Source organism: Ammospiza caudacuta, chromosome 2, assembly GCF_027887145.1.
Source record: "Ammospiza caudacuta isolate bAmmCau1 chromosome 2, bAmmCau1.pri, whole genome shotgun sequence".
NCBI classification, from domain to species: domain Eukaryota; kingdom Metazoa; phylum Chordata; class Aves; order Passeriformes; family Passerellidae; genus Ammospiza; species Ammospiza caudacuta.
In genome coordinates this window covers 59,353,193-59,377,651 of record NC_080594.1, presented here as the reverse complement: position 1 = coordinate 59,377,651, position 24,459 = coordinate 59,353,193, and the positions used below count along the sequence as shown (strand labels likewise).

At 40.5% G+C, this 24,459-nt stretch overlaps 2 protein-coding genes across 4 annotated transcripts in view; both read right to left on the bottom strand.

Moving 5' to 3' along the window:
* Window positions 1-9,873, bottom strand: part of ZC3H13 (zinc finger CCCH-type containing 13) — a 45,108-nt gene extending 35,235 nt beyond the window's left edge. For 2 of the 3 annotated variants that reach the window (XM_058823357.1, XM_058823375.1), the window contains exons 1-3: window positions 9,637-9,873; window positions 3,693-3,818; window positions 3,146-3,255 (exon numbers count right to left, since the gene is read on the bottom strand). In XM_058823357.1, coding sequence (XP_058679340.1) covers window positions 3,146-3,255; window positions 3,693-3,809 — 227 coding nt within the window. In that variant the 5' untranslated portion in view covers window positions 3,810-3,818; window positions 9,637-9,873. The remainder of the gene's footprint in view (window positions 1-3,145; window positions 3,256-3,692; window positions 3,819-9,636) is intronic. The other variant, XM_058823366.1, reaches the window with a different exon arrangement.
* A 1,203-nt stretch (window positions 9,874-11,076) lies between these two features.
* On the bottom strand, window positions 11,077-24,175 carry CPB2 (carboxypeptidase B2). The gene is made up of 11 exons (XM_058799893.1): window positions 24,079-24,175; window positions 20,676-20,751; window positions 18,680-18,804; window positions 18,480-18,588; window positions 17,855-17,956; window positions 17,226-17,330; window positions 14,490-14,606; window positions 13,949-14,039; window positions 12,560-12,762; window positions 11,450-11,534; window positions 11,077-11,326 (listed from the first exon to the last, which is right to left on the bottom strand). Exons 1-11 carry the CDS (start codon window positions 24,153-24,155, stop codon window positions 11,142-11,144), a joined length of 1,275 nt encoding a protein of 424 aa, XP_058655876.1. The 5' UTR covers window positions 24,156-24,175; the 3' UTR covers window positions 11,077-11,141.
* Window positions 24,176-24,459: the final 284 nt, after the last annotated feature.

The window sequence follows — 24,459 nt, the reverse complement described above, 5'->3', positions numbered from 1 at the left end:
TTATAAAAGCTATGAAAAAAACCCACAAAGTTAAAAGGTACACATTCAGGGCTGGGGTTTGCTGGACAATTTTTTGTTTGGTTTTGCTGTCACTGGGTAAGCTTTTTTCAGCTTTAGGAGAACACCAGAAAGTCATGGTAATCACCCTATCTCTCCTTCCCCAAAGACATCATAACCCTCCAAAAACTCTAATTAAATAAGACTGACAATTAGTCAAACTTTAAGAAATAATTACTCATGAAGCCATGACTGTTTTCAGATGCTTTGGCTGAATGCACAGAAAAACAAGCTGGTCTACTAGCTGATTTTCTTTTATGTGTGCCACAGCTTCAATTCTACATAACTTTCCCCCAGCTCCCTCCAAAAGGGATCTTTGGTTATTCCAGGTCCTGCTCATTGTTGAGCTTCAACAGTTCATGACAAATTATCTCTGCAGCTTAAGACAATGTAGCGAGACTGCAACTTTCAGTTGCAGAAAAACTGAAAACAGAACCTTTCACACAAAAGGCATTATGCAATTTCTTTCTAATATTTTGAGCTGGGCCTATCTTTTACATAAGGCCTGAAATGAAGAATTTCCTCGTTTCAAGTTCTAAGGCAGTTAAGTGATTTCAAACAGCATTACTTCCTGCAACAGTTCAGTTCTCCATGTTCAACAGCATTTAGGAAATACACATTTGTAACAGTGACTTGATTTGCTCCTGTACTTCTTACAGTGTCAGGAACAGGTACCCAGCAACAGGCAGACCTTGCAACACACCTACCTGAAGATATTTCTGTATGCCTGTGTGAGAGCACACTTGTGCATAGAGGCAGATGACCAATATTTGTGTATTATATACACGTTATGACTGCTCAAGAAACACCGCTCTGTTTCCAGTTTCCCATATTTGAAACTTTCAAAATCCATACATTCTTTCCTAGTATGACTGATGGTTTGGTTTGGTTTTTAAAAGCAGTGTGATGATCCCAAATAAAGAGGATCAGTCAGACTAAGAAAAGAGCCCAGCAATGGCATAGATCCCAACAATCGTATAAAGGAGCCAGCCAGGAAGTTGCCAAGCAACTAACCAACAATCTACAAGTGCAGAAAGAGCAAAATTCCTCATGGGACAGCATGTTTACACACAGCTCTTAGCTTCACCTAAATTCTGATGTTGGGAAGACTGGCAGGTCTAATACTGAATTCTCAATACTATCATCAGGTATGCTTCATGTAAAAACACGTTAGGATTTATTTTTATAGCAAGATTAAAATTCATGCTGTGAAAGGCAGCATTAGCGCTAAAATCAATCTTTATCATACTTCAGAATTAAGTTTTCCTCCCATGTTTTGAACTATGGGAGGCATTATGGTCAGATAAAACCATTAGCAAAAGGACTGACTGCAGGCAGGTATGGAACTTGAGGCAGAAGGTATGAAGACAGAAAGGCAGCAAGAGATGCTCTGTCCCACCCAACTCATTGCAAAGCAGACAAGAGCTCCCTGGCAGACTGACTGAACACAGGCAGACACACTGCCACTTTGCTATCCCAGATACTTGAACAAGAATATTGCTTTAACTGAACTGATGCAGAAGCAGCATTAGTTTGGCTTGCCTGAAGCCAATAAAATTGCATTTGAAATGCCTGGATAACATTTGTGAAAATCTCTCTAATGTTAAATGGCATGAAAATGCCACCATTTTATTATGTATATATTATGTACCAGCTTTTTCTATGCCTGGCCAAGAGCTATTAGTGGAAACTTTTGAAGACAGGCACAACTCTTTCATTTGTCTGGTTGGGGGGGGGGGGCTTCCTCCCCCTTTTTACTTTTAAGAACATCTTTATTAAATGCTGAATGTGCCAAGCAAATAAGCAGGAAGGTTTGTCCTTTGACTTTTCAAATAGTCCTAGTAAAAAAGTTAGCAATAAGAAGAAGGAAATCAACGTTTTTCTTAAATGTCACTGGTGACAGTGAAGCAGAAACACAGCTTTAATCATTAAAAGAAATGTCACTTTTCTTCAAATGACCAAGCAGAACTACACACTGAGTGTTCCAAACACTAAAAGCAAGGAGAAAGTGACATTTTAACTGTTTTAAAATTTAATCCCTACCAGCAAATCGCTTACTTTATTCATTTGGAACATTCAGCACAGAACACAGTAAAATTTTTTACACACCAAAAGAAACATTAAACTCAGTATTATGCATTTTGTATCCCAGCTGCTAGCACCTAGGAAGCAATGGAAGATCAAACAAGCAAAGTCAAGATCATCCTAAGAGCAAGCCACATGAATAGGAAAAAGAACCAAAGACAGAACCCTAACATCAGGCCAACCTTCCTTTTGTTGCTTTACTCTTGAATGCTTCAGTGTGCCCATCCATAATCTACAGGTAATATTGGCATTATAAAGGACAGCTGTTTGTAAATTGTGACGCCTTCACAGAAAGAGATACTATGCTAAAATCATCTTTTTGTCCTTTATAGAAAGAACACTACAACCTTGCTGCCATACTTGGCTTCGGTTAAGTTAGGTGTTACGCCACACAAAGGACAGTTGAAAAAACAATTAAATTTTAGAAACATATGAAGAGACATGTAACAAAAAATACTCTTTTTTGAAAAATTAGGTAACTTTTTTGATCTCCCCCTACAGGACATTTTCCAATATCTGATAGGTACAATCACAAAGCCATGTATTGAAGAGAAGTGTCTTCTCACAACATGAGAGAAACAACAGACATTCATCATGTAACATAGCAAAGGCAGGAGGGCTGTGAGTGTAAGCACTGCTGTAAGTAATTGCAAACCAGCATTTTAGTACAGGACAGAAAAGTATACCAGAAAGCTGCAGTGACACTATGCCAAAACAAAAAAGTACTAAGGTACCTGAACTTCCCATTTCAAGTAATATATAGTTAATTTGCATCCAGTTGACTATTCATTTTTTAAAGCTGTATACACACAAAAATCCTGCACATTGCCAAAATAATTGTTTTAAGCAGCTTCATAAGGCAATTGGTTATTGATATAACACACAATTAGGCATACCACAGCATTTCACTTAAAAAAAAAAAAGACCAACAAAACAAAAGACAGAGTTGCAAAAGCTATTTTCCTACAGCATGTGAAGAATTCAAAGTGAGTTCTTGATTTACCTTCTATAACTGCTGCTATAGCCTTTACCTCGTGGTGAAGGGCCATGTACGAATCTACATGTGTTCCCATAGAGGCAGTTGCCAGTCTTCAGCCAGTTACGGCACTGTGTCTAAGAGACAGACATTACTGGGTGAATTTCACACTCCTTTCTGGAAATACCATTGGTGTGAGTGTGGCAGAACAAACAAATGACTCCACATTAAGTCCCATTTAGCTGTAATTTCTGCCCATCAGTAATATAATTGATTTTTTAAAAATAATCAACAAAGAGCATCAGGTCTGGCAGAGAAAAATTTAGGTTGGTGGAAACACTATTAATATGCACAGTACTACTGCTCCATCCAGAAGCTGGCACAACACACGCTATTTGAAAATTCTTGTATTGGCATGTTCAACAACCATATGTTAAGGAGTTCTTTTCACCTTTACTTAACCTCAGTAACATCTGAGTATTTGCTGCTTGTGAGCTACTCTTTCCCACCATATAAATCCTGGAAAAGAAGATGCTGGGGTGGGGAGGAAAAGAAGAACACTTTTACAACTCACCTCTGCAGTACTTCCAGTGCTGGGTCCAAGCCTTTCAAACACACTGGGTCTTCGGGATGTGCTATCGGATATGGTCTTGGTATTTTCCACTGTGACCTTCCTTCTAATTTTTGACATTTTGTACTACTTCAACCAAAAAAAAAAGCAAAACTGTAAAATCCTTCAGTTTGGGGCTTTGACACTGAACTTACATTAATAAAATAGTATGAAATACGTTGCAAGAGTTGCTGCAGAGGTGATGAAGAAAGAAAAAGAAGTCATAAATGAGTGAAATGTATCTAATAACACGGAAAGTTTCTGACTTGAACTAGTCAGCTGAACACCAGTTATGACAATTTTTCATTTCATTTCATGACCTGCTTTGGATTCTTCAGCTTCCCCTTGGGAAAGATCATATGACATGTTATTCATTTAGGCAGCAAACACCACACAGGACAGATGCTTTCTTTCATTGTGTATTTTTGGTGCACGAGCTCAAGTGACTTAAAGTGAATAGAACCTTTAATATTATTTCACCAACCTCTCAGAAACCAATTTCAACCACTAAAAACACCTCCCAGTTTTGAAACAAATTTTGAAAAATGAGAGCTTTATTTTTTTCCCCCCTTGTTGTGTATAACAACCTGCTGAAAGCCATCTTGCTATCATCCACAGCCTGTGTTTGTTGTCAGTCTGATTTCTACAACTATTTGGAATTACATGAGTTTAGGAAAAAAACAAAAAGACAACTCCATAATGATGATGCACTTCTTAATCTGCTCAAAAAGTAGCTCCTCCTCATTAAAAAAAAACAGATTTTAAAGTAAATACAACATAACTTTGATAAACAAGAAGCCACAATTTATCTTACCTGAGAAAGGAAGGAGTTATAGGGAAAAAAAACCCAACCATATTTAAAGAAAAGGAATATATATTTTTAGCACTACAGACAGATTGTACAAAAAGGGCCTCAAAAACTAATCTCTATTCTTTACATTCTTACTTGATGAAAACAAAAATAAAATCAATTTAGGAACATCTGCCAGGTACTCATCAATTTATATACCGTTCAAAAGCACACCTCTTTGTTGTGCTGCAATGTGCCATCACCCTCATTATTAGCCAAACACTACTCTCCTACCCTTCTGCTTCGAGGCGCTGCACGCATCACCACATCTAGAACACACGCACACACACCAGCTACCTCATACACAAACAGGTTACGAATGACAAACTGCATCCATACAGCCAGAGTAATACACATTTAAACTAGCATCCACCAGAGAGGATTAATACACATTTTCACCATCTGATCAGCAGTATGTTCCCACAGTTTCCATACAGTAAGGTTATATTTCAGAGAAACAAAATATTATCGTGTCAAAACGTGGACACTTCATTATCTGAACCCTACAGTTATTGCCATGACAAGATTTCCCTAGGAGTCTGACACCTGTGCATTTTCTACAAGCAGAATGCTGTGTTGAAGCTCTTGAAGCACTTTAGCTCCTTTATAAACAATGGAAGAAAGAAAGCTTACACTGTCTATTTGAGATTTCTCAGTAGACCTCTGCTCTACTGACTCCTTCTCCAAGCCTCTGATTATCTGAAGAATTTTATCTCACAAAAAAGGTTCAGATAATCAAGACATTAACCAAGATGTTCAGGGAGGGTAGAAGTTAACCATACGGTGTATACCAAACATTAAAAACAATGGTTAACATCAATTAGTGGAAGCAGACAGTCAAACATTAGAATTTCCAGTAGTATGTAATTATTTGGGTTAGTAAGAACTGTGGAGAACAGAGATTTCCAGAAAGATCTGAGTTAGAGAATTGAGTAATACAACAGCAGATGAAATGCAAATAAATATAATGCAATGCACACAAGGAGAAATGACTTTGTCTAAATAGTTGATGAGACCAAATTAGTCCAGTCTTCTGAGAAAAATAATTAGGGGTCATTGTGGACAGCTCAATGTGCAGCAATAGTTAAAAAGTCTGACAGGATAAACCATTAAAGTTAGAAAGCAAAACAATACCACATCTCACCTAGCTGAGCACCCTTCCATTTCAGGATTCTCACAGAATCTCAGAAAAAAACTACTAAATTTCTACAGCTTCACGCAGTCACATTCTTTTAATAGAAGATATAAAAATCAACTGACACATGCAAAAGCATTTTTAATAAGACAATCATATAACAAATGCCTAATTTGGATTCAATATTTACAGTTAAAAGAGCCATATCTGAAATTAAAAGAGTTAGATAAATGACACTGGCAATGGCATTGGGAGAAGGTTCAACACATGAAGGACAGATGAGTCTAATACACAAGTACACACTGACATCGTAGCAGCATACAGAAAAATCACATTAATTTTGCCTCAATTCCAATGTACTTTTGTTGTCATAGAAACAGAGGCAAAACTTTCATTTTAAATGTTAATTTTTACCCAGCATTTAGTACCTTTTTGGAATTAGCCTGTATAGGAAGTTATGATGATGACTAGGCTTAAAAAGATAGTACAAACACGGAGAGGATGAAGAGGCACCATCATCCTAACTGAACGGATAATTTTCCAACCACCTTTTTCCCTGCATTTTTGCAGATGGAAATTAGGAGGAATACCATTCAACCCTAAATCTTCTAAGGTTTGTAAAACCCCCTATTTAAAAAAAAAACAAAACAACTGAAAATGAGAAACAAAAACCTGTGCTATTTTGGGTAGCAATCTGTCAGTTCTAACCTCATAGTCTGGTCCATATCTACCAGTTTGCAATTAACAACAGATCCTTTATTAACAGAAGAGGTATTTCATGATAGATTACTCTAAAGAAACAAATCCAGCATGCTGTGAGTGCACAGCATATTATTTTTTGTATGCACATACTATCACATGAGGGCCTCCCTCGTGTAACAAGAACTGCAGTTCCACTGCTCAGTGAATACAGATGTTATCAAAGGCTGCAGGATTAGAGCCCCGACACATTACTCTGAGGCAAACTGAGGAATTTCACTTTGTCAAACTATGCATTTCAGAGACTGTGCTTGCAAATGCAGTCAGTCCCATTTTCATTCTTTGAGAACGAAGTGAGTTGGAAAAATACAGAGATTATTAAAACAATACTGAAAATCTCGAATGGATAACGACGGTTTTTTTTGTTTCTGAGAAGGTTCCTTGCTCATAAACAAGTACTGTAAGTTGAAAAAATTATGTGTTTAATTTCCAAATTTCTCAGACTGCACATTAATGGACAACCACGAACAATTTAAATGGAACATCCCACATAGGTTCCCCTTCTGAAACATTTTCACCTTGTGCTGTTTTGCCACTGATGATCAGAGCCCTGCTATCAATCCCACGCTGATGACCAGTGCAGGGAGTTCCCATCACACGTCTGTGCCTCTGAATTGCCATCTCCTTATGAAACACTAATGTGGGATTAGCTGTGAGCACCAGTGTGGACTGAGCCTTAAGCACTCTCAACATTTCAAATAATTACTACCAGGATTTAAAAAAAAAAAAAAATTAAGTAATTTCTAAGTAAAATATTATACACTATTTCGGGCACATGACATTGCACTGCTGACTCTTAGGGGCACTGAACTTTCTGCTACTTCCGAAACAGAATGAAGTTTCTGAAACTAAGCAAAGTTACCTTTATCTTTCTTAAAATAAATTCTATACCTAAAATTTTAACTGTAAATTATCACTTTTCCATGCATAAATAAGATCCATGACAACCATTAAAATAAATTAGAAATACCATAACACTAGGATAACTCATTCATGGATGCATCTATGTAATTCTTTAATAGAAATAACTTTCCCAGTTATTTCAGTTGCAGAAAAACTCAAAACAGAACCTTTCACAATCTGTTAATGACATTAATTACACTAGCACTTGAAGGAGAACATATCACAGTGTTATTTACATGAATCATCTAAAATGTGACAGACTTGAGAGGAGTGCACCTATTGAGCACTGACCAATGAACTGAAATCCATGAGGCATGATATAATTGACAGCATTCACTGAAATTCTGTAATTTTTATTACCAACATTCTTAAATTTTGGTATGCTTAACGTTTTTCTTCAAAATCAGTGTGATACTACTTAAGTCATAATCAAGAGATATCTGAAACACCTCATTTTCTGTTAGAAAAACCTAATCCAGCCCCCCCAAAAAATGAATCCTGAAGGATTCTACAGGAAACCTTGAAACTGAGATGTAACAGAACAAAAGCAAAGTTCAAAACCAAGAAAACATTTAAGGAGATAAAAATCTGTTTAGGAAGTCCAAGACATCACTCATAAGCATGTCAATGTCTGCACATGCACACCACACCACACAAAAGCTATGCACAACATCACTCCAGAAAATCCTACCTGTGAAGGGATAAACAATATGCCATTTCAAATAACAAGTGAAATTACTTCAGTCCTATAGATATTCAGATACAAACTCATTATTAACACTCCTTGATAAACTAAATACGTGTTGAAAACTAAATAACAGCTTTGAGAACGGTTCCCTGCACTTTTTAAAATTAAGAGCTTTTACCTGAAAATATTTTGGGTGCTATTACCATGTTAACATTTCTGTGTCACATCGCTAATAAAATAGCAATATTTGAAGAAGCTCCATGGGTTTACTACCTAAAAATATTACTCAAAATGGTAACATGCATTGATAATGAACCTTCCAAAAGAGCAGTCAAATACTCACACAGAGAAGCCTATTTGACAGAAAACTATAAACTAATCCAAATTGAAAAACTGCTGGTAACCCATCACCACAGTAACCTGAACCTATCCCTCTAACCTCACATAGGATATTCTCCATTAGTAGCAACAAGCAACTGCTAATTATGTTTGCACAGGTATAAAATCATGGTTGGCTTTCCACAGGCAAATAAAAACATGGGGCCCCAGTACCGTATCCAGAAATACAGAGTATTCCCTATCTTGTCTAACAAAGTCTTCACACTCAAAGAAGATGTTTCCCCAGACTAAGAGACAGTCTGTGAAGACTGGAGTGGACCAAGCTCACTGCCTTAGTGAACTGACATCACCTCCCATCTGCGAGCTGGATCAGCACATTGCTGCGCCGTCACTCTCAGCACACACGCCGAGAAGCAGGGTGTATTATCTCGGGCACAGCCACATAAAGCCACACTTGTTCAGTTCTCAGGTGCATTGGCTGAGTCTCCTACGTGCACAGAGGAACCGTGAGTGTTCCATCACCAGCCCAAGATCCCTCAAAGCGCTGGCTGCTAACTCACTGAGAGCCCAACACCTGACCTTCAAGCACTCTCGCAGGAGGCTGACAAGAAATCAATGGAGGAGCGAGACCCCATCGAGAAGCCACAGGCGAGGCCCTGAGTAGAGCACCCACAACACACTAACCCAGCGTGCCCGGCTACGAGCTCTGGAAAGGATGGGAGTCAGCTGTAGGCGCTACCTGAAAGGATGGTGGTGCGTGAATTCCTACAAGCGAAATCAGTAGTCCCTCTTGAGCACATAGAGCAGAAACTATTTTACTGCCAGAAAGTGGGAGAAGAGCACTACTGAAGTGGAAGAAAAAAACCCAAACAAAACCAAAATCCAACCAAACCCCCCCACGATCAGGGAATGTCCGACTACACGGGAAGCAGACTCCAGCACGACCACCGACTGACGGAAGGGCATCCCGGGCACACGGCGGGATGGCGCCTCCGGGCGTTCCCTCCGCCCCTCCTCGGGGAGCCCCGCGTCCGCCCCCGGCCCCGCACCGAGCCGGGCGAGAGCGCGGCCCTTCCCCGCCGCTGGCTCCGCAGGCCGAGCGCGCCCGAGGCCCGGCAGCCATGGGTCGGGGCCCAGGCTCGGGCCGCGGCCGGGCCGGGGGAAGGGAACGCGGGGGGCCCGCCCCGCCTCTCCGCCCCACCCTCCGCGCCCGCGGCCGCCCCGCCGCACTCACCTGCTCCTTGCGCTGCCGCGCCGCTCCCCGCCGCCTCCTCCGCCGCCGCCCGGGGCGGAGAGGGTGGGAGGGGGCGAGGGGGGGGTCCGTCCTCCCGAGCCTGAGCGCGGAGCGGCGCGGGCAGGAGGGGGAGGAGCGCGCGGAGCGGCGCGCGCCCCCGCGGACCCGCCGCTCCCGCCCCGCGCGCCGGGACAGCCGTCGGGGGAGCGCCGCCGCCGCCACCGCCTCCGCGCGCCCTTCCCGGCGGCCTTCGCGCCGCCCGCGCCGCCGCCGATGATGACGGCGGTGACGACGGCGGTGACGTGGCAGCTGGGAGGGCGGTGGCGAGAAGGGCGGAAGCGGCAGCGCCGCCATTTTGGGGAGGGCGGGGCGGGTTCCCGGCTCCGCCCCCGGGCAGGGGCAATGGGCGGGCGGGGGCGCTGGGGCAGAGTGAGGGGAGGAGGAGCTGAGGGAGCTCGCGGTGCTCGGCCTGGAGGGGGCTCGGGGGTGACCTGACCGCTCCCTACCACCGCCTGAAGGGAGATTTAGCCAGGTGTTCTCCCTGGCAACAAGTAACAAGACGAGAAGGCCTGCTATTAAGCTGCACCAATAGAGATTCAAGTGGCGCATTACGAATAAATTTCTTCGCAGAAAGGATGATTAAACATTGGAATGGATGCCTAGGGAGATGGTGGAATCACTGTAGCAGGAGGTGTTTAAGGAAATACTGTACATGTATTGTATTGTATTGTATTGTATGTACGTACATGAGTGTACCGCACACTACTCAGTGCCCTGGTGTAATTGACAGGGTGGTGTTGGATTGTAGCTTGGACACAATGGTCTCAGAGGTCTTTTCCAACCTCAATGAATCTGTGTTACCTTGATCTTCAACTAGAACAGGCTGCTCAGAGCCCCGTCCAACCTGTCCATAAATATTTCCAGGGATGGGGCATCCACCACCCCTCTGGACAACCTGTGCCAGTGCCACGCCACCTTTATTGTAAAAAATCCTTCTTTCTTAATCTAAACCTGCCCAGTTGTGGTTTGAATCCACTTTTCGGAGTCTTCAGGCCAGTGCTTGGCTGCAGGACTGTAGTGGAGCAGCCTCTGGGCACTGCCGCTCGCTGGTTTGGCCACTCGTGTGTCCCCGCCTTGCTGTGCAAATGGGGCTGTTCTGTTGTAACCAAATCCTGTAATAACACAAGTGACCTAAATGAGGCAATCTCTTCTGTGGAGGGAGTCAGAGACCCTTTCACCTGGAATTCCCACCATCTAGTGGGACATGTGTGCCTTTTCCCGCTTACACTACTCTCTATTATACTTGTGGTGCAGTGAGCTACTCTTATAGAGACAGGTATATAAGTATGGCTGAAAAAAACTGATATGTTCTAAAATACAAGGGGTGCAGTCATTCTGGGGTTTTGCCTATGTACAAATAATTTTAATAAAGGAGCAAGCTTTTTTTTTATTGCATGTTTGAGAGTAACTAAGTTCAGTCATGCTGGAATAAATTATATTCAAAATCACAAATTTTGTAGAACGTGTTGAGCTATCTCTTTGACAGCAGAAAGGGCTTCTAAGCAAGTTGGCTTGATTTCTCGAGGAGGAAGCAAAAATCCGTAAGTTCCTGTGTCACGAAGCTCAAAGGTAAAAGAATATTTAATGCCAAGATCGTAAGCCCAGTCGTCAGATCCTCCAGGAGCTAAATCTATGTGAGGAAAGGAAAACAGAAAAATTGCCTGAAAGCAGAACTTTTTCTGTTCAAAAGCTGTCTTCTGATCCTAGAGAGGATATATTGTCATGACTTTCATTGCCATAAAGTCATACTTACAGATTGTTTGTGCACCAGCACCAGGTCTGTAAGTTTTCCAAGTTGTCCTCTTTATAGCTTTAGCTGCTTTCTGTGCCAGACTTTCCTGAAATTAAACAAAACATTATTATCTTTAAGGCTGTGTGACAATAGATAAAATGTACGCAGTTAGAATTTACTTACAGCATGCTCAGGATTTCACACTAGTTAAATAATCATATAAAAGGTTCCAGAAAACCCACTGAATGTGGTAAAAGTTTTCAGCATATGCCCATGCTACAGATTTTATTTCTGCTGTAGACAGATAAAAAGTATAGATGGGACCTTATCCCCACTTCTGGCAGTAAACTGTTGTCAAACCATTTGTTCTCATTCATCTCATATTTTTTCTTTTCTGCCACAGTACTTAAGTCACTCTTTATTTAAGTAATATTGACAAATGTGTCAGGAAAATGTTTTAATTGTGAGAACCCTACTGTTAAGCCATGAAGAAGACTGAAATGCCCAGAATCAGTGCACCTCTCTGCTTTACAGGGAAAGAGCAACTGTTCTGTTTTGAACTCCACTGTTTTCAATGAGAGTTTGTGCTGTGTCATTTGGTGGCTCAAGAAAGTAAAATTCTACATATGCAGGATATATTTTCCATCCTACCAGTAATTTTGTATAAATATCCCTTAAACAAAAGCCTTAATAAAAGTAGCCAGTATCCACCAGAATACCTCATTGCTTAGGTATGTAAAAGGTGTTTTCGAGAGTCACACTCCCAATTAATTTCAGAGTTTATATAAACCATAAAACATAATGAAGAATTTGCACATATATATCTTTTCAAGATGTCCAGAACAACAGGACTCTGCTCTTCTAGCAGCACCTTCAATATCTTAGATGTTGTTGATGTATAATCAATCTGGAATAAATATTTTCATTTTTCTGTAGCTTTCAGAAGCAGCTTGCTGACTTGCACACTACTAGACCAGCCCAGACTTTTTAAATTTGTTAAGAACATCAAGAAAAATGTCATTTCCTAATTCTTGATCTTCCCAGCACAGTGACTCCTTCATTACAAGACTGACCAAGCTGGGTGAATAGTTCTGGAATAAGTGTGAAACTTCAGGAGGTGGGAGGACTTACCAGCTCTTCGTGGTCCTTGCTTTTGTTCGTAGTGTAAGAATATGGAAACAGCACCAGCTGGGAGTAGGAGTGCATGGTGATGTAGGCTTTAATGGTGTCCTTGTGGTCTCTGATAAAGCGAGCCACTGCTTTCACTTCAGGCTCAGACTCTGGGTAGGGTCCACAGTATGTCTCGTGGCATTCAAAGTGAGATGCTCCTGGACCTTTAACCAAAAAAATAAAAGTGCACAGTTTTACTCCTTTACTTCTTCACTTCTGCATTTCTGTTCATGAAAACTGCAAGAGTATGAAATGAAAGAGCAGAGTAAGGTGCTAGTACACAAGAAATCGTGGATTCCACCATGCTATGGAAAGAATTCTCATGCTTGTAGAAATCTCTGCAAGCCTTCCAGGATTTCTCACCTACTGTGCTCTTACAAACAATCAAGAAGAAGATGTAAAAAAAAAAAAGTATTCAGTGACTGGATAAGAAGTCTTAGAGGAGAGGATGAATATGCTTCATTTAAAATGATCACATGATTGTGAGATCGCATCTTAAAATCTAGAATACTACAGAAAAAGGCAATTCTACATGATTATTTAATCTTGTGGGAAAGCAAACTCCCAATGGGAAGCTGAAGAAACAAATAAAAATGAAAATTTTTAAGAAAAATTGACGCTGAAACAAATTATCAAGAAGACAAATAGGATTCACCACTTCTGTCTTCACAATAAGACCAAATAACTTTCTGGAAGCACTCAGGATCTTTAGGGAAAAAAATGTGCGTTTTTCTTGATATAACCACCATGGATGGTTTAGCAATGGGCTACAATGACTGAAATCCATTACAGGACTTTAGTGTCAGCCCTGAGTGAAGTTAGATCTGATCTATAGGGTAACATAGACAGCTATTCTGCAGGCTGAAAAAAACTTGTCAAGTACTAAAGTGCCTGCAGTATTAAATATGATATAATCTTCATAAGAATCACAAAGGGCTAAAAAATCTTGGTCGGCTAGGCATTATGGAAGGATGACTGAGCTGATTAGTTTGTACACCACAGTGGAGCAGCTGGATGGTGCAATAGGCCTTGGGTGACATGGCAAGGGCCACCTCTTCTCTTTTTCTTTCTACCCACAAACAGCCTCCTCAAGGTGTGTCATGGTGTGATGCAAGGAGCTCTGTTGGGCTGGGAAGAGGTTATTCCATGGTGTGTCATCTGAGGATGAAAAATCCTGAGTCCCAGAAACAATTACCTAAAGCTGGGAAAGTTGTCACTGGTTCATAACAGATAGCTGCATTTGTCTTTGTACTAACTTCACGGAACAGTACATGAAAATGTTTTCAAAATCAAAAATTTTAATGGCCAAAAGTGAGGCAGGGGTACAATAGGAAGAAAATTATGTCCTACCACACCAGTGTGCATCAAAATTCCTGTTCATGTCAGTACCGATGCACTTGCTGTTACCATGTGAGGAGCGGCTTTTCCTCCACAGTCGATTCTGTGGAAAGAGACACACAACACATGTTCAGAGGAAAGTGCTGGAAAAGTCAATGCACCACCTCACTGATTAGTTAAGTGTGACTTCCCACATGGGCCTCTACAGTCCTGTGCTAGTGAGGACCGAGGAAGATTCTAAAACCAGTCTGCTTGCCAGCAAGGCTGGGTGATAAAAGGAAATGTTGGGAAGGATCTGAAATGATCACATTCTGATCTCAATGGAATTTGGACTGTGGAAGGAGGGCAGAAGACATACTGTTTGGCCAGGCATGTGAGTTTAGGAGCATAAATCAAACCTTCTGTGGGGAAAGATGCAGAAATTCCAAGCACAGAAGAAGAGTTTGGGGTGTGCAGTTTCAGGATGATAACTATGCCCTAACCATGCACAATGATAATCCCCATAAGTAGCAAATCAGTACCTTGAACAACCTTTCAAAAAAGGGCTACATACAGAGGGGTGGCTCCACGTGTACGCATAGCCATCCACATTTATCACAGGCATGACGTAGAAATCAAAGTGCTCCAGAAGCGTTGTCATGGTCCGATCTCTCTCACGCACATGGATTGCCTGTAAAGCACAGGGGAAACATATTAAGAGCATTTGTAATTGTTATTTTTCTTACTTTCCTGCAAAGGTACCTGGTGGCAGGTGTAAAATAATTGTGCAATTATCAGAGCAGACTACCTGAGTCTGATAAGGCTCATCATGGAAATGGTTAAATAGCAAAGTAGCTCTCTGCTCAGAAGTGCCACGGGGAAAAATTGACACAGTCAGTCAGAGACACTGCAGTTCTTTAGTGTTAGTGGGTGGTCATGAGACAGAAATGAAGCCTATTAATAGGAAAGTTTGAGCTTTTGCTGCCTGTGTAAGTAATAGAAACCCTCCCTCCTGCCCAAAATACAGCAAGCTCCAAAATAACAAGTAATACTTCAAATGGCTGCCATACATTATATTATTTATTCTGGTTGCATTGTGAGTTTAATGCAACTATGTGACAAGAGTCAGTATGATGTACATTGCTAATTTTGCCTCACGGCTTATTTTGAAGGCTTTAGTGATGTTGAACCTGGTTGTTGGTCCTTGACAAAGAAATAAATTTTAATCTAGATGAGTGAGTTTGTTACTATTAGAATAGACTAAGTCCTTCATCATCCTTGTTTTTTCTTCATGCCTTACTTAGATCACCTTTTTTCATTTTAAATCCTTCCTAGTTATCCTCAGGCAATGGGCTTCCTTTGACTAAATGAGAAATGTCAATCTTTCTACAATCTTAACGACAAAATTAAATTATAAAAAGTGGACCTATTATAAAGAATGCCTAGGATTTGCTAGGGAGAACTGATGATTTTAGTGCCTGTTTGTAGATGTGTATTAATGTCAGATTTAAAAACATTGCTTCATGAAGAGATACAGAAACAAAATTTGAATTTAAACCACGTAAATTAGATCAAAGGAATGGAGAACCTAAATGTTCGGCTTGTTACCTCTGAAAAATGCTGCAGGGACATGTCACTGGCAAAATGACAGCACAGCTGGTAATTATTGGGAGCAGCATGAAAAGGGCAAATGCATTTATATCCAGTGGAACCTTGCAAGCTGGGACTATCAGTGGGTCACAAGGTACATTCAGATGTATTTGTCCCTAATTCCTGAAATATCCTTTCAAATATTTTAGGCATTGAGATTTTATAGTTGTGATTGATAACAAAAATAAATAAATTTATTATATTTTTATTGTTATTATTGTTATCATCATCATCCACATTATTTAGCTCCATCATGGCCAAATCATAATTCATGCTTCAAGGACTCATCTATGTTGTTCCTCTGACTACAGTACTGGTGACTGTGAAGTCTCAGTGTCATCTAGTTTATTTTTACTGTGAACTTTGCTTTTGTGAAAAAGTAATAATAAATTATATCTCAGAACATTAACTGAGCAAAATGGGCAACCTTGTCTGGGCCAGAAAGGCTCAGGAGCCTTTTCCTGGTCCATCCCAGGGACTGGGTCAGCAGCTCAGCATAAGGAGTTGAGTAAAGATGCCTTAAGTTCAAAAAGACCAAGGCAATGTATTTTAAAATGCAGTTGTAAACTGTGGATGTTGTTTCTTTTGGTGCAGCTTTGTTCCATCTCCTGAGCAGTGTAGATATAATAGACCTTATAATCCTTGTAGATTATAAAGATAATAATAAATATCTTTAGTATTTTGTAGATACTAAAGATAGATGTGCCTATTTGTCTGTGGCCCACAGACAAATGCCAACAAAACCAGCCACATCAAGGCTGGTTGACCTAAGCCCATGCCATCAGTGTTTAATCTACCAGCTCAACCCATCAGTGATTTTCTAGTATCCATGAACTGGTACTACAGCTGGATGTGGTTGGTCGTGTTCTGGAGGTCTGACATGAGGGTGTCACTAGGGATAATACCTGAAGAAGAACGTGGCTTATGTGGCCTTTTTCCCTGCAGATCCAGAAAAAAAGCAGGAGCACAAATGAAAAGCATGGAGTCAGGAGAAGCAGTGGCAGCAGACACAGGAGTAGGTGATGCATCACAGCCAGTGGATTGCTGCTGTGGAGCTGTGCCATGTCTGGAGCAGCCAGGTGTGGGGTACCTATTGCTCTAGGAAGGCATGTAGAGCAACACCAAGGGTTGTAGGACAGCTTGAGCTCACCCTGTGTGTCTTCTGACTGCCCAGGCAGTGCCAGTTGCAGTAACATGGACACAAGTCACCATGTGCTGCGTGACTCGGAGACAAGAGCACTGCTGCAATCCACAGGGCAGCACAGACATGGCCCTCGCAGATTACCAAACACATGCTTTTCCTGGCATGCCTTCTCCATCGCTGACCACTCACAGCAATAAATGTCTCTGCTGAATTTGCTGCACATACTTTGAGGTTTCTTTCTTGCTTGATCATATGTTTGAGCTCCTTTGCATTTGCTCCCAATGACTTTCTGTTTCTCTCACACACACATACCCTTATCTACTGGCGCGCACACACACACACACACACACACACACACACACACACACACACTGCTATGCTTGCAGCTTAGACATAAATATCATGTGTTGGAGTAAATGGATTAAGGCTTTATGGATGCAATTGGACAAAGGTAAATGGCATCAAGATTTTTTGCTTTGCTTTGAAAACAGTAATCAGATGTGATTGTGTACTCACATGACCTATGAACCACAGGCAAAAAGCAGGAGAAATCCATTCTCTAGCGTGGATACCACAGTCAATCCATATGGCATTTTTTGATTTTTCCTTGCTTTTAGAAATCTGACAAAAGAGACATTGCATTCAAATGTCACTACTGGAAAGGGTACCACATAAAAGTGGAAGTGAAAATGTAACCAAGATGGAAGAAGAAGCATCTGTCTTGTAAGGAGAGCTCAGACCGATCCTGGGCCAGGTTACATTTACATACAGTCAGAGCCATTCAGGCTGCCTGCAGAATCCCAACACAGGCACCAAGACTAGAGCAAGAGCTCAGGTCAGGGGAGTCTGCCATCAGCTGGGCAGGGCAACAAACTAGATTGGCTTCAACATCAACAGAGGAGGGTATCCAGTATTTCATGCCTTTGCATGATGGCCTAGATGTGGTAACTTCCTTTGAACCAGAGAGGAACCTAATCTGGTCAAATGCGTTTGCAACAGAATGCATCTTGCTAGAACAACTTAGGACTTCTAAAAATCACAAAAAATAAGAATGTAGGTATAGATTTAAGGAAATGTCCTGGCCAAACCCCATCATTTGCTTACAGTAGTACTTGGAAAGTTTTTGCAGTAAGTCACAGGTGTACCTTCAGAACATAAAGCGGTCGCTTTTCATAGGATGATCCAATATATATTTTCTGGAGGAGATCAGAATGGACTTTCACTATTGCCTCCATCCAACGGTATATCTGCAAGGGTGAAGTTAGTAAGTGGATCTACTTTTTACTTCCTCCCTGAAAGTAGTCTAGATTTAAATTCATTCTACCTTCCAAAATTTTTATCTGATGGAAAGGAAAAACTAATGATTTAAGCCACCTACCACATGCCTGACTCTAATTTTTGTTAAAAACAATGGTAAGATGCAGTCACAACACAGTCCAAATGTAGCCCTAAAATTCCTGTTTAGTTCTATTTGTTTAAATTGTTATTGATTTCATGTTTTAAATATTTACATGTTTGTTTTGTGACTTCATTTTGCTTCTCTGTTTACTGCCTTTGAATGACAGTTTGAGTCAATACACGTATGAGAGATTTTGTCTGGTGCTTCTTTCTATCTCTATGAAGGCATTACAATAAATAGACTCTTAATTGTTGTGCAATGCAGTGGTAATTATTAACTGCTGATGATTTCTTTCCCTTTATATCCATTCTCAACCATGAGACAAATTTCATCCTTTGCATCTACAGATGTTGACAACAAAAACAGCTTACTTCTTGCATTGAATGGTAGTTTTCATAGTATGAGGAAGATCCACGAGCATTGACTGTGTCATTGACAGTCTGTTTTTCAATAATTCCTTGAACATCTCCCATCAAGACTCTGAATAACAAAGGAAGAGCACAACCTCCTGTTAAATAAATGACAAACAACTTTAAAGAATCTTTCATGACAACAAATAAAAAATACATACTTGTGTTGGATGGCCAGTTGCCTTAACTGAGATTTTATGCTATTTATGCTGGATGCCCTGACATAGAAATGGACTTCTCTGTCCTTCTGGATGTTTTCAACCACAACAGGTTGCCAGAGAATGACCTACAAAGTTTCCAAAAACATTTTATTTTTTTTTAACTGAGGAAAGAAAAAATATTCTTACTAACATTTAATGAGCATTTTGAAAACAATCAAAGCATATGTTTTCAATTTAAGAGACTCCTTGTAACAAGCAGTTTAGTGTTCCTTGTGATGTGTAGCATTCTGCTACTTCTGGAAGTGAAATGTGTGTAGAAAGAAAGGTTTATAATGACTTCTGCACAGAAATTCATAAATCAAGAACAAAGGCAAGAACGTAACCTTTTCTAAGATAGTATTTCTAGTATAATAGATATATTTAGCTGGTTATTATATTACATGTTTTCAAGTCTGCTGAGAGTTATTTTCCCTGAGGGTATTTGGAGAATTAATGAAGATCAGACCAGTCTTTGTAGTTATTGTATTCTCTGATGACTTTGATCAGCGAGGAAATGAGTGCCAGAAGGAGTTTGAATATAAGTCAAGTTGAAGAAGCAATACAGAGATTAGAAATTGGAAAAAAGTAAGAAAATGAGATTGTTCTTTGTAAAATTAAATATTTTACAATAATAAAATCAGAAGCCAGCATATTCCATAAAAGACTGAAACTTCAGAACCAATAATACAGAAGGATCTGGGGGTGACAGTTAGCAGTAAATTAGGCATAAATTTGGAGTGTGGAAAAAGTCAGCATAATTATTGGATGAATTTTTGGGGCATACAGTATGAAGCCACCAGACAATAGGGTTTGTTTTTTTCCTTTATGGTTCAGCTGCACAAGGAATATTGTTTGAACAATAAATGGTAACCATTAAAATTGGTTGGGAGTTACTGTTTGTGTCTACCCTTTCCCTTTCTATTCTTTTCTTATAGCTTCCTCAATTTATAGTAATGGAAACAAATTGTCTGGTTTATAACCCATGAAAAATATTTGGTTGGCATATTCCCATAAATGACTTGGAATAAAACACCACAAGCCCTCTCACATTGAATGTACTGCAGTTCTTCTTCCTGACTTCTTGGGGCTGCTTGTACAAGAAAGTGAAGAATGACAGCAGTAAATAAAAGATGGAGGAGCAGAGGTTTATATTGGTACAGAAAAAGAGATGTATATGTGACTTGACTTTTGAAGGTGGAAAAGAGCAAGGTTATCAAAATGTTACTGAGAACTTAAGGGAAGGATTAGAAGATGCTAGTGGGGACAGCAGAAGGATTTTGGAGTGGGCATAAAATGAATAGAAGCCAAGAGAGACAGAGAAAGACTGGGTGTAGACACCTTTAAAAGCTCTTAGTCATATGAAACCCATCCTCAATCATCCTGTAAATTATGTGGATTGAAGAAATTGTTACACTTTTGTTGCAGTGTTGACTTCAACCTGGGAGGGTGTGATTGGGTGAGAAAAGAGAAGTCTCACTTAAATCAAATACTCCTTTATCTAATGAAAGATGGAAGTAATAATAATACAAAAGTATTATTTAAGATATTTTTATCTTCTAGATGCTACCTTTAAAACAATACCACAAAAATCCAGTCCTGATCTTCAAAGGTGTGCAAGCCATATATAGGTCATGATCACATGGTCAAAAGTGCTGAGGCTCCCTAGCAAATGTTTTTCTACTTACTGTGTGTTGGTGTTTTCCCAGTTTTGCAGTGCCTTAATACACAAAATCAATTGCAGAGATATGAGCTCCGATATAATTAATTACTGAGATATTATGTAAATACATGTAAACCAGAAGGTAGTGAGAAATTAAAACCAAGCATTTCCTGAGCTGATGTATTAGAACAAATAAATGGAAGTGGGCTATATCTTTCTTGTGAGGGAGAAGACGTATTAGGGCATTTGGGGGGAAAATCTGGCTTAGAGTTCAGAGAGACAGAATAATCTGTTTACCTCAGTGGTGTTCAGTAAATCCTGAAGAGCTTCAACTTGTTCATCAGTTTGTGGGAGAGCCCACAAAACTTCATCCCTGAAAAACAAGGGTATTTAGGTGAAGCACAGGTCCTTGGAACAGCTCCAGTTCATGCAAAAGGGAAGAAGCAGGCTTGGCCTCCCTCATCTTCCCTGGCTTGGGTGCCATGAACCCAGAGACACTTCAATAGTGAAGATGCTGAATCTGGTTCCAGCCTCTGCATCTACCAGTCATCAAAATCCATGAAAGAGACGGTGCAGGGCTTTGGTAGCCAATATTTACTGCTGAACACTGAGATTGCTCCTGAGAGCTGGCACCAGCACCACAGCCACCAACCCCAGCTAACCCACAGTGCAGCAGCAGCAGCTGAAAACTACCTGAGAACAGGAAGATGGCTCTCCTATGGTCCCCTGAGTTTCTCAGCCACCATTCAGCAGAGACATCAGCCCTCCCAGTCTGCCAAAAGCCCTCACAGGTTTGGCAAAAGTCAAACATGATGTTTTGTAGATGTGCATTCCTACTTTAGTCAAGTTTTTCTGGTCTCCTCATTTGTGTCCCTCTGCTGGTATTGTTTCAGATGGTCTGCACCTCTGTCCTCCCCATCTTTCCCCAGTAACTTTTATTCCCTTTCTATTTGAAAACCATGGTCTGGACATGCTGTCCATGACATGGTGCTTCCAAGCTACTCCATGCCTGATGCCACTGTTGGTGACAGAAGTGAAATTCACTTTCTGGAAAGAAAAAAAAACCAGCACTCTGCATTGAGTCCTGATCATCAGTGTACTGCAAGTCATGTAGTAAAAAATTGCATTGGATGGGTAATTAAAATAATTAGTGTGTGTAGAAGACGGTGACTCAGGAGTGTCAGACCCCTCTTTCCATTTCCTGGGCTGGGGTGGCTCTCAGCCATCTAATCACGTGCAGCTGGTGGCACTGTATAAACCAGATCAAACACGATCAAAGTCCCCACCAGCTCTGTCTGCAAAGACTGTCCTGAAAAGAAAACAGGCAAGGCTCTCAAAACTGAGGTTTTCAAGCAGCATAACATGATTGTCACAGCTTGTTGCTGTGACTGATTTCAAGCGGAAACCTGACAGCATCTGGCAACCAGGTGATTCATCTTTACTTTTAGCCAGGCTCCAAGCAATCACTGTTGTTTCTCATGCAGAACCAAAAACATGCCAACTCTATTTTTGCCTCCACCATCATTTGACAGAACATCAAAAAACAATCAGGGATAGGCAAGGTGGGCAGCTTGCCTATTTCTTTAGTGCACTCTGAAGTGTGTGTTTGAGGCTACTTTAAAAATGAATGTCTTCTCATAGCTGAGGGTGTCTTTTCACACAGGAGCCAAGAAAAGGCCTCCTGCATCTGGTTTCATTGCATGATTCCCCCAGCCTGAGAGCACCATAGTGGGGAAGCTGATGTGTACTTGTACCCCACGGTTTGTTGCACAGCTATTTCATCCCAGTGTGGTAAGTACTGAACAGGTGTTACAATTCCTCCCTAGCTCTTGTGATAAGACCTGAATACACTGAATAAGCTGATCAAAATTCTGCCCCTGCACTTCAGTGTGGCAAGTATTAACTGCCAAAAGTGTACTTGTTGCCCTTCTCAGTTCCTCTGCTTTGATTTGGCATTGTACCCTCTTCTTTCCCATTCTTTGTAGAAAACACCCAGACAAAAGCTTTAATTATTACCCTTATACCAAGCACAGAATCAGCCCTCCCAGCTTCCTGGCCCTGCCTGCTGCCCCTGTACAGCTGGACCTCTTTTCTCTCTGTTCTCATGCCCTCTTCCCTGACTGCTTTCAGTTTGTCCTTGAAAAAAGCCTTCTCATTCCTTCTTCCAGTGTTCTGCCAGAGACCCATTGGGCTCTGTCCCTGTTTCCCATTCTTTTTCCCTTCCCTTTTTCCTCTTGGTAGAAGTCCAGCTGCCATCCCCACACTACCTTACTCAGATCTTACCCTGTATGTGAGTAAGTTACACTTCAATTAATCTTAGATGGGTTTGATATCTTCATCTGAGCTAGGCACTCTTTTAATAAAGAAACAGGTGCTTTAGGGGTTGGATTAACCTGAGCTAATTTAGATGTGAGCTAATTTAAAATATGTGTATTTAGAAGGCAATTTATTTCAGGTGTGTGCTAACCTGACATGAATTGCCTTCCAAATACACATATTTTTTCCCACTAGCAGTACAGAAAGGTGAAGGGGACTTGTTCCTACACAAAGCTGTGTAAAAATTCCATCTGGTCAAAAATTCCATTCTTTTAGCCATTTTCATAACTGGGGCTGGGGGGATTAGGCTCCTGCTTTCCAGTGGGAAACACCATATTCTTCTTTGAGAGTCAGATATTCAGTGTTCTATTTAAACATGAAATAAATAAATCTTCAAGTAGCACAGAGCAATATTGTTCCACTGAATTCACCTAAACCCACATTTGTTTCCCCCCCTACTTTAACCCTCCCACCTGCATAACAATCCACAACAAAATATTATTGCAACACAAAAGGAGAGGAAAGATCCTCTTTTTGAGGCATAAACTCAATGGTGTTCACCTCTCACAAGTCTGTAGAGTGGTGCAAAATCACAGAAGGGATATGAAAAATAATTCACATTTTATTTGTGTAGATATTTCAGTTATGGGAGCAGGTTGTATTTAATCCTAGGTTGTTCAGCTTTGCTTAAAATCATCACATGAGGACCTTATCCTGTAAGTTCTACTTATTAAAACATCTCGGGTTTTTAAACCAGTGGAACATGCAGAAAATACAAGCACTTTGCCTGTCTTCATCTCTGACATATGTTCTCATCTTTTAAGAAAGCATTTGGTTTCAGGGCATTTCTGAAGTTTATCAATAGGTAACAATAAAGCTGGTTCTGAAACATTGTACAAATACCAAATGGTTATTCAAAAATGATTTATGCCTGGAAAAACCATCATAAAAGCTGCTTTGGAAAGAAAACAGATTGTTAGCACTTTCTGAAATGGTTTCTCTTTCTACCTCAAGAAGTAATTCATTTAAGATCTTGTTTTAAGGCGAATGAAGCAAATTATTTTTCCCATTAAGTTTCCAAATGCCCTTTATTAGCATTCAGAAGTACTGAATGAACAGAATTGATTTGCACTTAGACCAAAAAGAGTAGTCTTCATATGATTAAAAACACAGGATTTATGGATGCAAAGAAGACTTAAAATAATTTCATTTCCCCCACCATCTTTATGTTAAATTGAACCCCGTATCCAATTACAAGGGCAATAAATATATGTCAGCCTTTGACAAATGTTTTCTCATGCAACTCAGAATTATTTTGCATCAATACTTTCCCTGTCCCACCCACCACACACTAGAACACCCAGCAGCATCAGTAGATCTTTACCGTGGAATAGTGAAGGCATGCTTCTCTGGAACCAAGATAAAAAAGGTAAAAAAGAACAGGTAAAGCTTCATCTTCATGACGTTCACAACAAAACCAAATGCAATAGGAAAGACAAGGGTTCAGGACTCACATTATTGATTTTTAAAATGTTATTTAAAGAGTAGTTAAAATTTAATATTGCTTCTCACTTCAACCCCAAGCTCCTGGTGGCTAAGTCAATATGACAGAGCTCCCTGGGGAGGTGCTGCTCATATTGATGTTGTCCATGTAGGAGAGGATAAAATACATTTTGAACATTTTCATATTGACAAATCACTTTGTCATCTCAGCCTTTTATTCTATTGCAGCTACGAACCACAGACATAAGAAAGAACAGGAAGC

Excerpts from the sequence above, each read along its gene's own strand:
- CPB2 (XM_058799893.1), bottom strand. The coding sequence starts at position 24,155 with ATGAAGATGAAGCTTTACCTGTTCTTTTTTACCTTTTTTATCTTGGTT. Across the intron at positions 20,752-24,078 it reads CATGCCTTCACTATTCCACG|GGATGAAGTTTTGTGGGCTC; the intron begins GTAAAGATCTAC and ends CTTGTTTTTCAG. Across the intron at positions 14,607-17,225 it reads GCCTGTGGTTCATAGGTCAT|GCAATCCATGTGCGTGAGAG; the intron begins GTGAGTACACAA and ends TGTGCTTTACAG.